The sequence below is a fragment of the Schistocerca serialis genome, chromosome 2, assembly GCF_023864345.2.
Source record: "Schistocerca serialis cubense isolate TAMUIC-IGC-003099 chromosome 2, iqSchSeri2.2, whole genome shotgun sequence".
Lineage (NCBI taxonomy): Eukaryota > Metazoa > Arthropoda > Insecta > Orthoptera > Acrididae > Schistocerca > Schistocerca serialis.
The window spans coordinates 583,036,638-583,052,553 of NC_064639.1; the positions used below are offsets into that span (position 1 = coordinate 583,036,638).

At 38.2% G+C, this 15,916-nt stretch overlaps 1 protein-coding gene across 1 annotated transcript in view; it reads right to left on the bottom strand.

Moving 5' to 3' along the window:
• Positions 1-15,916, bottom strand: part of LOC126456248 (serine-protein kinase ATM-like) — a 445,804-nt gene that overhangs the window by 63,935 nt on the left and 365,953 nt on the right. Inside the window, exons 50-51 of the mRNA XM_050091998.1 lie at positions 6,984-7,094; positions 2,758-2,864 (exon numbers count right to left, since the gene is read on the bottom strand). Coding sequence (XP_049947955.1) covers positions 2,758-2,864; positions 6,984-7,094 — 218 coding nt within the window. The remainder of the gene's footprint in view (positions 1-2,757; positions 2,865-6,983; positions 7,095-15,916) is intronic.

Genomic DNA, 15,916 nt, shown 5'->3' on the forward strand with positions numbered 1-15,916 from the left:
GTGTAGCTGGAGTCAGCCAAAATACTGTTCATGTGACACCTAGTGTCAGTGGAAAGATTTTCAAAAAGAGATTATAAGCAGAATTTTAAGTGCCCATTCGATACAGCAGTCCAAAATTGTCTAGTGCGATACATTTTAACAGGGTCAATAAAACACAAAGAACAACGAGTACTCGAGGAGCGTCAGAGAAGAACAGCTGTGTGGCGGTAGCAGTTAGTGTGGGCCAGGTTGCTGCTAGAGTACTAGTTATTCTTTATGTTTTACTGTCTCTGTTAATACGTATAAACAAAACTAATATTGTACTACACTAATTTTAGACTTTACATTACAAAATGCACCTGATTACTCTTAGAAGTGACATTCTGTACATAGGCATGTATTACAAATGACTAATAAGATTATGTGAAACATTTGCTATACTTCATTAACATGTGCCCAAGAACCAAACAAAACTTTCCTATTAAGATCACACAGGACAAACACATAAAGCACAGTTAAGACAACAAACTTCTGAAAAGTGATTTAATGAAAACAAGACACAAATAAGAGTGCAGAATGCAACAAAAGAATGACAAAAAAGGAAAAAGATAATAATTCTGGCATACGTGAAAACTCTGAATAAACTAGACAAACACAAACAACAGGTATGAACAAGAAACAAAAACATATGGAATTTGAAACAAGAAAACTAATTGAGTTCATATGTAACCTTAATATGGTTTATGATATCATACTAAAACTAACTTGTGACTTTGTGATTAATGAGTACATTACAACATAAAATGCACATTTCACTACAGAAGTCTTCCAACTTAGTTCACAGTATAATGTTCCCTCGCGTCTGGATCCAGATACCTTCAACAGCCAATAATGTCCAATACATTTCTACGAGGCAGATTGTACTTTGATTTTGCTCTTTTATACCTACATCTAAATTTTGCATATCCCTGATAGCTGAGCTTACTTTTTACTGTGTTATGCATTTAGCTTTCCTCCTATGTCTTTTATGGAAGCAGAGTGAAGAAAAATAATTGCTTACATATTTCATTCAATATAATGTTATAATCATTTAGGAGTTTTATGTACAGAATAGTAATGTATTGTGATATTTCTTCTTCAAAATAGATCTTGAAATTTAGAAATAGACTTTTACAAGGTAGCTGGTATTCTTTGATGATCTCCTAGATCCAATTTTTCAGTATCTCTGTGAAGTTCTCCTGTGAGTGAAACAAAACTATTATCATTCACATGGCTATTTTTCACGTACACTTCATGCACCCCATTAGCCCAACATGAACTTCAAGCTCCTGCAGAATTCCATTATAAAACATAAAACCATTTTTGTTACCTCTGTTGCAGACAAAATGTAGCTTGAATCAAAGCCTGTCACTTCTTTTACACATAACGGAACCCAAGTGATTGTTTCACTATTATCCTCACTTAATTGTTACTCTTTCAGTTTGTATTAGGCTATTAAGGATGTATTATGTCTGTAGTTAATGGCTACTACAGATGCCTCACCAGGCAAAACTGCTTGGGGACACTGTATATTCTGCTCCTTTCGTTCAGGAGTGTTTGCAAGTTAAAAATATATTTTGAAGGACTACATGCAGGTTGTTTAGTGACTGTTTGGGTCCCAATGTTATCATCACCACCACCACCACCACCTGTGAGTAATCTACGGTTGCAATCAATGTTACCTGTTAAGTTGTTAACATACAATATGAACGTTAATGCTGATACAGTATTTTACTTTGGCAAATGTGAAATAATTTTAGTTTTGCGGGATAAATGTCCATTGATAATGTGCTGTTCTGTTTGTAAATGGACATCTGTTGAGGGACCACATAATACTATCTCGGCATAAGTAAGTGTATTTATTTCACAGTGGACATTGTTTTTAAGGTGTAAAATAGAATATTCCTGCAAAGTACAAAGTATGAATACTGATTCTGCAGTATTTTTTATTCTGCAAACACATTAACTGTACAAAGTATAATTTTATGTCATAAATGTGAGAGTAGAAGACTGAAAATAATGAGACTATTGACAGTTGTGATATCAACAAAGGCAGACAGCACTGCCAGCTTATGACAGTTATAGTCTGAAGTGTTAGAACACTGATGGAAGTATGGGACTGAATAATTTAATAATTTACATTTTTTGTGGGCTGTGAGAAAACAGTTCTTTAGGAGGTTCTCTCAACAATTTCTCATTTTAGTACTTGAATGGCCTGTAAAGGTACCAGCCATTACTTCCACACAAAGTTGGACACTTAACCAGGATGGTTACTCAAATTTGGAAAAAAATTTAGCTCAGAATTCCAGGAGTGAGAAGGAAGATGGTGTCCAGAAGCTCCTTATAAATTAATGGTGAATTATATACCAGCCCTAAGCAGTAGTTTAATTTCCATACAAGGTTACAAATGCAGAATTCCCTGAGATTTTATGAAATTCCATGAGATTTCCCTGATTCTTCCAGGTAAAATGCAGCTTCCAGAGAATTCCATATTTTCTAAAAGAATCGCCACCCTGCTAAAACGTGTGTAGCTGGATATTGTAAATGTCAGAAACATATAGTTTTGATCATTTTTGAATGATAGAAACATTATAAGGGTGGTTTTTTTCTATTCATAAAGCACATGAAAAAGCACATATGATGTTACAAATACAGGAAAGCTTATGACAAAACCACTAAAGTCTACACATTTTAATCTTTGAGATTATATACTAATCAACTAATCAAGAATCTGCTAACCTTCACTAGCTGAGGTCGTTTAATGCCATCTGTTCCAATGCATACAATTTTTTTTGGTGCATTCACTCCACCCACCATCTGATAAGTTTTTTCAAATCCTGCAATACCTGTACGTGAAAAATTTGTCTGAATTACATCATTTCAAGTTATGTTTCTCCCAAGTTTCTAAGCATTTCACTTATATACAGTATGAAAACATCGTAAGATTCTTCTTGCCAATTTGAATAAGCAACAAATAACAAACATTAAATAACAGAAAATATCTATACAAGAAAAGTAGCCTTATTTGCTTACAATGTGATAGATGTTTTTCCTAACAGGGAGACCACGTGGCAATTGGATTTTTGTATTTTCTTAATTCATGGTATGTGAAGTTCATAACTGAAATTTCAACCAACCAAAGCAATTTGAGGCATCTTTCAGAACTTTTCAAGAAAATTGACTTTCAAGTATTGAGTGTCTTTAATACCCTAATTTTAGGTTGACTTTTCAACAGTCATTGTGGCTACGTGGTAGAATGTAGTGAACCTTTCTTTGATTCCTGCTTGATGCAAAATTTTTTAATAAAGGAGCATGTTTTACAAGCATTTCCATGAAGATACATAAATATGAAAAATTTTAATTTGTAATGTTCTTTTTTGTTACTTAACCTTTTTCATTGACAGTTTTCAAATAAAAGATTGGTTATTAAGAACTTATATTTGCAGCAAAAACTGGATTTTTGTGTGTGATATGTAATTACAAATGAAAAGATGTGCATTTTTCATAAAAATGACAGTTTGACATGCGTTAATTCGCATATATTCTATGAAGTTTCTATTTAAATGACACAGATATATGCACTGAATGGGAAAACAAGAATCAAACCAGTGATTGAGTGATTACCAGTCTTGAGCTCTACTGATTTTTTCCATCTTTATGTGTTTTATGCTTTACGGAAATGCCTGTAGAACATGATAGTTTGTTAAAAAATTTGGCATCAATAAGGAACTGAAACCAGGCTCACCACATGGCAAGTAAGCGTTCTGCCACAGAGCGATGCTGGCCATTTAAAAATCAGCTGTATTACAAACACTTACAAAGACTTGCAAAGATTATTTTCTTGAGAACTTTCAAGTATTGAGTCTCCATGCTTTGGTAGCTGATCTTTGAATTCTGAACTTTATAAACATGATCTCCTTGTAAGACAGGTGTAGCCCCGTTCAAGACTCAAACTATGGTGATATTGTGAATGCTTATCAACTCATAATAATGAATGAAAGCTTTATTGCTAATACAAGATCGGAGAATGAGATGAAGTAAGGAAATAGGAGTAATATGGAACACATAGTGAAGGTAGGGAAAAAGCTTACTGAGGTGTGGTTAGTCTTTGTATTCCACCTATTCCAAACCTACACTAAAATATTTCAGTGTCTTTATCGATTTCTTTTTGTATTTTATAACATTTTTATGGTTCACAACTTAGAATGGACCCTCTTTTCTTCATATATGTGCACAATGTCTTTTTGCTGGATGATTAATAATGGCTGTTTATTTTTGCCACAAAACTTTTACTATTTTGTAAAAAAAGAAACTTGTTATATACGTCAGATTTTCTGGTTTGGATTACTCAAGTTTTAATTTTCAGAAGTCCTTTTCCTCAACTGAAACACAATGCATGAAAATGTTGAGTTACAAGTTTGTCTTGTACACATATTATGTTTGTGAGTATGGCTTTCTTTATGCATGACAGAAAACGCCCATGAAATGTAGTTTAGTGGAATTGCCAGTGTCTTGAGAGGGGGCTATAAGATGAACATTAATGAAAGCAAAACAACGGTACCATAACGTAATGCACTTCAATTAAAACGGGCAATGTTGAGGGAATTAGGTTAGTAAATGAGACACTAAAAATAGATGAGTTTTGCTATTTATGATGATGGCAGGATTAGAGTGTATAAAATGTAGAGTGGAAATGACAAAAGAAGAAGACAAATTTGTGAATGCCGAATATGAAATTAATTTTTAAGAAGTTTTTTCCGAAGGCATTTGTCTGGAATGTAGCCTTGTACAGGAGGGAAACGTGGGCGATCCGCAGTTTAGACAAGGAGATAACAGGAGCTTTTGAAATATGGTGCTACAGAAGAAAGCCGAAGATCAGAAGGGTGGATCACGTAAGTAGTAATGACGAGGTACTGAACAGAATTGGAAAGAAAAGAAACTTGTGATATAACTTGAGTCAAAGAAGGGATCAGCTGACACGACATGTACAGCCACCAGTTGGTATAAAGACTTCAGGAGCAAGAGTAATAGCAAACAAGAAGTTATAATACACTGTAAACATAGGCATCCGAATTAACAGCTACAAACAGGCTACAATTAGAGATTGTTAACATAAACCATATTATCACACGTATATTTCCTACGATCACCAACAGATGACTGAAAGCCCATACAAGCACATTACAGGAAGACAGAACACTTAAGACCAATAAAGTATTTCTCCACAATTACTGTAATTAACTGACAACACATAATTCACACTTATATTAAGTAATTACTCCTTGTGATAACCAGCCCCAAACAGTATATGTTCTTGTTCACTGTATAGAAGATGAGAGATCAGATCTGGTAATGCTGAAATGTTGACAGAGATCTTGTGATATGATCAACAATGCAGCATGAAGGGCAATCTTAAAACATGCATCTGATGAAGGGGATGTATTGACCAAATTATACTCCCAAAAATGCTAAACTAGTGAAGAACTGTTGAGTTTGGCGGTCACTTACTGTGACAAAGGTGCATTTCTGAGGGAGAAAAGTCATGTGTTGAAATTATATCATGAGCAACACTGTGAAGAAAATAATGTTTATAATGGAATGAGGTCAGCCATGATATAGAGAAGTATAAATGTACTTTTCAAGAAGATATTATTTTTGTGAGTTTGTACTTGCTCATTATTAATATTTGCAGAGGGTTCCAAATGGTGATGGCCAATTGCATGTAGTATGTAGCAGTGACTTAGATACCAAGCTTTTCGTTATTGGGGACAAATACTGTGATGCTGGCCACCACCTTCACTGATCTTGAGGGCTATGCAACTGACAGTACAGGAGAAGTAATTATGTGCAGATTCCTTGTTGATCAACAACTTTTCGTGGACACTCTTATCTTGTGAACACGATTCAGTTAAATGTTGGTGTTCATTACAAAGCATCACCAATTTCACAACCAGAGTTCACTGTACAATTTTTTTTTGTACAGGTATGTGTAAACCGGTTGAGAAATAAATGAATTATTTTTGGATCACTCTCAATAAACATAATTCTGTAACAGAAACATACTGATTATAATTCCTTACTCTATATATTACATGAATATTGGTGAATAAATAAAAATTTGGTTTCTCATTTGTAGGCTATATTGTTATTATTATTATTAATCATGTGGCTTTTTGACACATTGAAATAAATAAAGCATAGAATGTAGAGAAAATATATAAAATATTATATATGTATATCTAAAAGCAAAGATTCTGTGACTTACCAAACGAAAGCGTTGGTACGTTGATAGAAACAATAACAAACACAAATACACACACACACAAATTTCAACCTTTCGCAACCCACGGTTGCTTCATCAGGAAAGAGGGATGGAGAGGGAAAGACGAAAGGATGTGGATTTTAAGGGAGAGGGTAAGGAGTCATTCCAATCCCAGGAGCGGAAAGACTTACCTTGGGGGGAAAAAGGGACAGGTATACACGCGCGCGCGCGCGCCCGCCCGCACACACACACACACACACACACACACACACACACACACACACACACACACAGAGAGAGAGAGAGAGAGAGAGAAAACAATGTGAATAAATAAAGGACTCTGATGATACCGAAGTCGGCCATAGAGGTTTTCTTGTGAATACATAACGATTGTGGCATCTTTGAGTGTTGTGAGCAATTGTAATGATAGCACATCCAGATGTCTCTCTCTGTCAATGCATCAGTTTAAGATCAGTATTAACTGAACAAGAGTGATAGTTATTAATATAAACATAGCCTAATTATGTACATTCCTTGAAATGTCTACAAACCAAAAGTAACACATTCTCGTGCAGTGTCAAATGAACAGTATTGTACAATCTATTCATTAGGAAATTTATTTGGTGAAGGACAGAAAGTGTGGAGAGAGAGAGAGAGAGAGAGAGAGAGAGAGAGAGAGAGAGAGAGAGATAGTTTCGCTTACCAATAATGTTGCTGTATTGACAATTAGGCTTTACTGGAATTGTCAGTGTTGGTACTAGTACAGTATCACAGTTCTTTAACTTAGTTAGAAGCTCCCCTCTTGGAATTTGACCTGCAATTGAAATTTTTATGTATAACCCAAATCATGCTGCACTAGCAACTATATTAAAAAAAAGATCAGCTGGTATATATAGATGTGCATCGACAGAGACTGGACAATCATTTACAGCAAGAAGATGAAATGGAGAGCAGGAATGGTTCTTCATAAACAGAGGAAGTAACACGCCCATCAGGTTTAATTTTGCTCCACAATCAAATTTTTTGCTACTATACTAACAAGTTCAACATCTACATCTACATCTACATCCATACTCCGCAAGCCACCTGACGGTGTGTGGCGGAGGGTACCCTGAGTACCTCTATTGGTTCTCCCTTCTATCCAGTCTCGTATTGTTTGTGGAAAGAAGGATTGTCGGTATGCTTCTGTGTGGGCTCTAATCTCTCTGATTTTATCCTCATGGTCTCTTCGCGAGGGAGCAATATACTGCTCGACTCTTCTGTGAAGGTATGTTCTCGAAACTTTAACAAAAGCCCGTATCGAGCTACTGAGCGTCTCTCCTGCAGAGTCTTCCACTGGAGTTTATCTATCATCTCCGTAACGCTTTCGCGATTACTAAATGATCCTGTAACGAAGCGCGCTGCTCTCCGTTGGATCTTCTCTATCTCTTCTATCAACCCTATCTGGTACGGATCCCACACTGCTGAGCAGTATTCAAGCAGTGGGCGAACAAGCGTACTGTAACCTACTTCCTTTGTTTTCGGATTGCGTTTCCTTAGTTAATGGAAGTGTGTCAATTTTTTAATTTAACTAATTCTTTACAAGTATTTGTATACAGCGTATTATCATTCTAATTGTTTTTTCACTGCAGACAAAGACAGATATTACTAATACTATTTTCTTCTCGCAATGTGATGCCTACAATACAGACATTCAGCATTTACTTAATCTACTATTGTACTGTCTTGTGAAGTATGATTTAATGGACAGGCACACAAAAGATGTTGGGCACTGAAGTTTCACAAGACTATCATTTGTTAAAGAGCCAGATAAAAAGCAGTCAACATGAGTGCAAATACGAGCTTCTTATATTGAGGACACTTTCTTTCAGACTTAAAAAATTGTGCAAAAATGCAGATGAAATAAATAATGTGAAGAACAAATGCTACAGATTTCCTGTAGAACATAAACGGAGTGGAGAAATACGGTAACTCTATTTCACTCCCACGTTATTTCCTATCTTACACTTGCCTATGTATAAATATTCATTTCCTTCTAGTTTCAAACCATGGGCCATGCACACTATTCACCTTGATCTTTCACAGGTATGTTGTATCTTTAGTTTTATTCCTTATGCTCAAAAAATGATTATTACTTGTAGTTTTTACAATCAGGTCTTCATCACTTCAGCATTGGAATCAACAATATCCTCAATTCATATATATCTAAACCACCTGTTCTGAAAGTACAAACAGATATTAAGTAAAATCATCATACTTGCATATGACTTTTTAGGTTCTGTGCTTGAATCTGTAAAAATGGAATCCTTACAGGATCACTTTGTGTCTGTCTGTCCAAGGACCCTTTCTTGCAGGAATGGGTAGATGTAACATGTTCAAATTTATGTCACGTATGTCTGTGGTCCCTTGACAGTATAAAATACAGCTTAAAATAGCTTTTAAGTCAATTAAATCAAAAGATATGGCCATTTTTGTCTCATATTTTGATACTAAAAAACTTGCTCATCGAAAACTATAGGGCACTTCTTGTTGACTTAGAATCACAAAATTTGGCAAGAAGAAGGGTTTTGCAGTAAAGTACAGGAAAAAAACCAAAACTAAAAAAACTGTAATAATATAACACAAAAAATATTTTTAACAATGGAAATAATCAATTTTTGACAATATAATGTAATTGGATAGACAAAAAAATATACTCAACAAGCAGCAGCTGGAGAATATACATACATACAAAAAATGTTTTACTTACGCAAGCTATCAGAGCCAGTGCCTCCTCCTTCCAGCAGAATGGTTGCAGGGGAAAGAATAGGGGTGAAGGAAAAGGAGGTTTACTGGAGAGGATGAGAAGGAAACACTGATTGTTGGGGACTGCACCAGATGAGGTTTGAAAACCTGAGAGCTTAAAGGTGGAAGACAGAAATTACTGCTAAAACATGAATGAGTTAATAAGAGTGAAAAGCTAAGTACATTGCATGTGCTAGATGTGGGAAGGAGATGGCAAAAAATAGACAGTTCAGAAAATGAAAGATGTAAAAAGCTAAAATGGAGTGAAGAAAGGAGTAGTTACTCTGAAGAATGTTGAGATGGAAGGAATTAATTTAAATTGAAGGCAGGTGGGTGGGTGAAGAGAATCAAGGACATGTTGCAGTGCTAGTTCCCGTCACCGAGTTCTGAGAAACTGGTGTCTGGGGGAAGAATCCAGATGGTATGTGTGGTGAAACAGGCATCAATGTTATGACTCATGTTGTATAGCATGCTCTGCAACAGGATATTGCATGTTGTTGGTATACACTCTGACTGTGCCCATACATCCTAACTGATAACTTGGTGGTAGTCCTGCTGATGTAAAAAGCCGAACAGGGTTTATATAACAGCTGATATATGACATGTCTCATTTTACAGGTGGCTCTCCATTTGATAGTATATGTTTTGTCAGTTACAGGGCTGGTATAGGTGATGGCAGGAGGGTGCATAGGGTAAGTCTTGCAATGGGGATGGTCGCAAGAGCCATAAGGGTAGGGAGATGGGTGCAGAAGGAGCATAGAGTCTGACAAGGATATTGTGGAGATTGGGCGATGAAAAGCTGTTCTAGGTGTGGTGGGCAAAATGTCAGACATAATGGATCTAATTCCAGAACATGATATTAAGAAGTCATTGTGTTGTTGAAGTAGCTGATTAACACCTTCAAGGTCAGGATAATACTGAGTGGCAAGTGATGTGCTCTGAAGCTGTTTTTTGGAGGGATCAGCGGTAACAGGATTGGATGTGATAGGCTGGAAAATCTGCTTTTAAACTAGGTTGGTAGGGTAGTTACATCCAGTGAAGGCTGAGGTGGGATAACTTGTTAAACTTCCTGGGCTCTCTGAATACCTTCTCCAAATTAAAGTTCACATGATCCTATTCCAGATCCCATGCCACCTTCCACGATGTTGATCTCACCCTCACTGTATACCAGCTACACTTTTCCGTCCACATTAAATCTACTAACAGCCAACAGTACTTGCATTTTGACTGTTGCCATCCTTTCCATGTCAAACGTTCCCTCTCATACAGCCTTGGCATTCAAGGGAAACGTATTTCTTCAGATGCAGGCTCTTTACAGCAGCACACTACCATCCTCTCCTCAGCCTTCAATGGACACAATTAGCTCACCAGATGTATTGAACCATATTATTTTTTCATTCTTTTCTTTTCTTATACATACAAGCTATATGTAAACTGAATGAGTTATAGACACCGCCAAAGGTAAATTAATGAGTTGTTTTATGGCAAGGATAATGTTTTGATACATCGTTAAATATCTGTATGAAACCATGTAAGAAATACTCTCTTCAATTTATTGATTCCTATATCTACACCCTTTTTTTTTTCGAGAAGTGGTAGCATACAGATGTATGCTTGGATCCGTCATACCACCACTGTTAAAAATGGGTTTTTTAACTGTTCATTAAAAATATTATATAAAGTTATTAGAAAAGGAATATTTATTTGCACCATTATATGGTCAACACCTATCTGTTCATCATTTCACTCGCCACTGAAATCCTGCATCAAGAGGTTCAGTGCAGACAATAATAATTTAAGCAGTATCTTTAGGAGCGTTCCTGCACTGACATTGTCATAATCAAGACTAAACACAATGGAATTAATGTGAAGATCGACAATTTCAATGGTTGTTCAAAAGCTGATTTCCTGCACCATCATATCCAATCCTGGTACTGCTGATCCCTCCAAAAAACAATTTCAGAGCACACCACACCACTTGTCACTCAGTATCATCACGACCTTGAATGTGTGAATCAGCCACTTCGACAAGGCCGTGGCTTCCTAACATTACACCCTGAAATGAGATACATTCTGTCTGAGAGATTTTGCCCACCACACCTAGAACAGCTTTTCGTCGCCCTCCCAATCTCCACAATATCGTTGTCAGACTCTGTGCTCCTTCTGCACCCACCTCCCTACCCTAGTGACCATTCCTGATGGCTCCTACCCTAGTGACCATTCCTGCTGCAAGACTTGTCCTATGTACCCTCCTACCACCGCCTACACCAGCCTTGTAACTGGCAAAACATATACTATCAAATGGAAATCCACCTGTGAAACCACACATGCCGTACAACAGCTGTTATGTAAACACCATTCAGTCTGTTAAATCAGCATGACTATCACCAAGTTATCAGTTAGGATGAATGGGCAGAGGAAGACGGTGCATACTGGCAACACACAATATCCTGTTGCAGAGCAGGCTATACAACATGACAGTCGGGACTTGGTCTTGTTTGACCACATGCGCCATCTGGATTCTTTCCCCAGATAGCAGTTTCTCAGAACTCCACACGTGGGAACTAGTGCTAACAGGTTGGCGTATCAGGTTCAAATCTATAATCCCTTGGTGGTATAAGACATTTAAGCTTATAAGTCAATTCAATCAAAAGATTCAAACATTTATGTCACATACTTTGAACTTCCAAATCCACTCATAAACACGTATAGGGTACTTCCCATTGACCTGGAATCATGAAACTCAGCAAGATGTAAGGTTTCATGGTACAGGTAAAGGGAAAAATCTAACATGAACAAATACTTTTTGTTATTTTTTCCCATCTGTCTGTCTGTCTGTCTGTTAAGACCCCTTTTCAACATGAACAGATTGTTGTATCAAATTCAAATTTATGTTGCTTACTAGGGTCTATGATCCCATGGCAGAGTAAAAAATTTAAGCTTCTACGTTGTTGTAACCAACAGATTTGGCCATTTATGTCACATATTGTGATACTCACAAGCTTACTAATCAAAACCTATAGGGTACTTCCTGTTGACGTAGAATTATGAAATTTGGCAAGAGGCAATGTTTCACAGCTCAATTAAAATAAAAAAATCTGACAATTGTTGAACTGTAAACAGAAATATCTTTTTGCTATTAGAACACACATTGCCTTCATCATCCGTCAAAAGCATAATAGATAAACATTACTGCATGCAAACATTCAAAATAAGGTAGGCCTAAATAAAAAATATTTTATTAAATGCTCTATAGTGAAAGGCAATCAATTCTGGGGCCTATGTAATGCCCAAAATTGTTGCAGTCAGTTTTACAAATAGAAAGAAATTGGTATGGGCTGTGCAGTAGATGTGGGAGTGTGTAGATTTGGACTCCCTCAGCAAATGGTTGTTGTTTTGGCAACAGTAACAGCATATGCATTAGCATGGTGGAACAATTTTCAATGCTTGCACATCTTTGGCTGTTTAGCTAGAATTCTTTTGAAAATATTAAGGGAACAGTCTTCTTCTATGATAGTTTGTGCTTATTATTGTGCTAATTGCAACAAAAACACGAACACCAACCTCTTGTTCACATTGTTTCACCTCTTCACTGCTGTTGCACAGGTATTACTGAGGAGTATGTGGACCCATGACTTGTATACTGTCTTTGGATCATACCTGAACAGACGGATATTTTTTACGAGCTAAGGAGTAGAATACTTGCACACTGAAACGTATCAAGTATCCAGTGATGGACAAACTATCAAAGATCCTACTCCTATCGGGAAACATGTTGTGGTGTCCACTGATTGGATAATTTTCGGCCGCAGAAAAGATTCTTTAACAAAACTGTAGAGATTTCCACTGATCTAATGCCAAGAACTACACTGAATGTGTAGAAATGGACAAAGTAAATCCTCTTCAACCATTCTTCGAACGCTAACTGTGTTTCACATGATGCTGGAAGTTGCTGAAACTTCCGTAAATATTCATCTTTAAGACAATTTGTTTTATGTCGGAATTCATGCAGTTGGTGAAAGATAAAGACCATGCAAAGAAAATATTATTCAAATTTTAAATGGAATCTTGAAGGCATACTTAAATGTTGAAAACTATTACATGGATATACTCTCATTTCAGTTACCTGGCTGACAAAGCAGGACGTGAAAATTTAAACAATAGATTGTAATAGATGGTGAAACTAAATGTGTGTCTGGAACGCATGCAATGAACAAATTCCAGTCATTCTGAGAACTTTCCAGCTAGTCCTGATAAGTAGATTTAATTTATTTTGAAAGGAAAGGGCTACTAAATACTGACTCTTCAACTTCAGGTACATTACTCAGCTGAGTTCCGGTAAGATGAATGTAGACAGTACATATAAACCTGTTAAATACATACATTATTTGAAGTGGCTGTTTTAATTTGCAAAAACACTGAACAACTTATGGATAATCCTACTTTCACATGCTTGTTGACTTACCGTGTTCTGGGAAGAGATCAAGTCATTGTTGTGTAGACCATTAAAATGTGCGTGGTAAGTAATAAGATTACTATGACAAGCTCTGGTCTAATTAAAAACCATCAAAATACACTGAGACCAACAATAGTGAAATAGTGTAAAGATGACACGCTGAGTTGTAGGCAGGCACAACAAAAAGACTGTTGCATACTACACTTCTGACCAAAGTCTTCTTCAGAAAAGAAAGAAAAACAACACACATATTCACACAAGCATGCACACATGATCACTATCTTCAGCTGCTCTAGCCAGACGGCAACTGTTGCATTGATAACATCAATCAGGGGTGGGGCAGGAAAGTGGGAGGGATAGCAGTGTGTGTGTGTGTGTGTGTGTGTGTGTGTGTGTGTGTTGTGAGAGAGAGAGAGGGAGAGAGAGAGAGAGAGAGAGAGAGAGAGGGAGAGGGAGAGAGAGAGAGAGAGAGAGAGAGAGAGAGAGAGAGAGAGAGGGAGAGGGAGAGGGAGAGGGGGGGGAAGAAGAACCCTGTCTGTTTGTGTAGGGACAGTGGTAAAAGACAATAGGACAAGGCTGCCCGCGGGCAGTGTTGTGAGGCTGGTAGGGAGGAGGGGGGGGGGGGGGGGGGGGGGGAGATAGGAAACGAGAGGCGCAGAGGGGGGAAAATACTGGTGGAAGTGTTAGCAGAGAATGAGCACAGTGAGGGTGGGGCATGTAATGTGAATTAGGAGGAGGTTATAGGACAGGGGGCAGATACTGTTGTGTGGAAATTGTGGGGCCAGTACATTTTGTAGGTTAAGGCCAAGATCATTTTTGGAGTGGAGAATATGTTGTAAGGATAATTCCCACCTGCGAAGTTCAGAAAAGTTGGTGGTGGAGGGGAGACTCCAGATGGCCATTGTTGTGAAGCAGCCACTGAAACTGAGCATGTTGTGTTCAACTGCATTTTGTGCCACAGGGTGATCAACTTTGTTCTCGACAACAGTTTGGCTGGTGGACAGCTGTTTGGGAGTCGTGTCAACATAAAAAGACTGTGGAATGTTTTCAGCAGAGCAGGTATGTGGTATGGCTGCTTTCACAGGTTGCCACGGCTCTTTTTTGGTTTTAAGGCGCAAAACTGCTATGGTCATTAGCGCCCAGTCTGTGACTTAGGAAAGGTAAAAAACGAAACTGTAAACCAGCAGCAAAGGGAACGAAACTCAAAAAATTGGAGAAACTAAAAGCAGAAGGAAAGCTTAAAAAACCACTACCGAAAGAGGTTGACTGTCACCAAAAAGAGTTTCAAATGACTGACTTCATCTCACTGGCACTAATAAACTCGAGAACGCAATCGGCTGAGCGCGTGTCATCTGCTAAAATGGACGATATATCAGGAGACAGCTGTAGACGGGCGCGTAACGGAGTAAAATAGGAGCACTCAAGTAAAAGGTGTCTTACCGTCCACAGCTGAGAGCAGTGGGGACAGAGTGGGGGAGGATCTCGCTTAAAAGATGTCGATGGCTAAAAAGACAGTGCCCTATCCGGAGTCTAGTTAAAATTACCTCCTCCTGGTGCCGCGTTCGGGAGGAAGAGGTCCAAGCACAGGGAAGAGCTTTCACGTCCCGCAATTTATTATGGGGAAGTGTCGACCAATGTGCGTGCCATAAAAGAACAACACGACGACATAAAACACTCTGTACATCGGCAAAGGGAATCGTGCGAATAGCTGGCCGAAGAAGAGAGACTAAAGCCCTGGCCGCTATATCGGCCGCCTCATTTCCACAGATACCAACATGTCCTGGGATCCAGAGGAACGCCACTGAGACGCCCCCCAAGTGGAGCAAGTGTAGGCAGTCCCGAATCCGGTGGACCAGAGGGTGGACAAGGTAGAGAGCCTGGAGACTGAGGAGAGAGCTGAGAGAATCTGAACAGATAACATACTGTATCCGCTGATGACGACGGATGTATTGGACAGCCTGGAGAACAGCGTAAAGCCCCGCAGTATAAACCGAACACTGGTCGGGAAGCCGAAATCGATTTGGGGTGTCGCCAACAATATAGGCACTCCCTACACCAAACGATGTTTTTGAACCATCAGTGTAAATAAATGTGGCTTCCTTCATTTGTGCACATAGAGCAGAATATGCCCGATGATAAACAAGTGAAGGGGTACCATCCTTGGGAAACTGACAAAGGTCACGGAGCAGGCAGGTCCGGGGACGGAGCCAAGGCGGTGCTGTACCGCAAGTTGTCAAGAAAGTTTTAGGAAAGCGGAAGGAAAAAGAATGGAGCAGTTGACGGAAGTGGACTCCCGGTGGTAGTAGGGAGGAAGGGCGGCCTGCATACCCTAAATCCAAGGAGGTGTCGAAAAAAATGTCATGGGCCGGATTAGCAGGCATGGAAGACAAATGGCT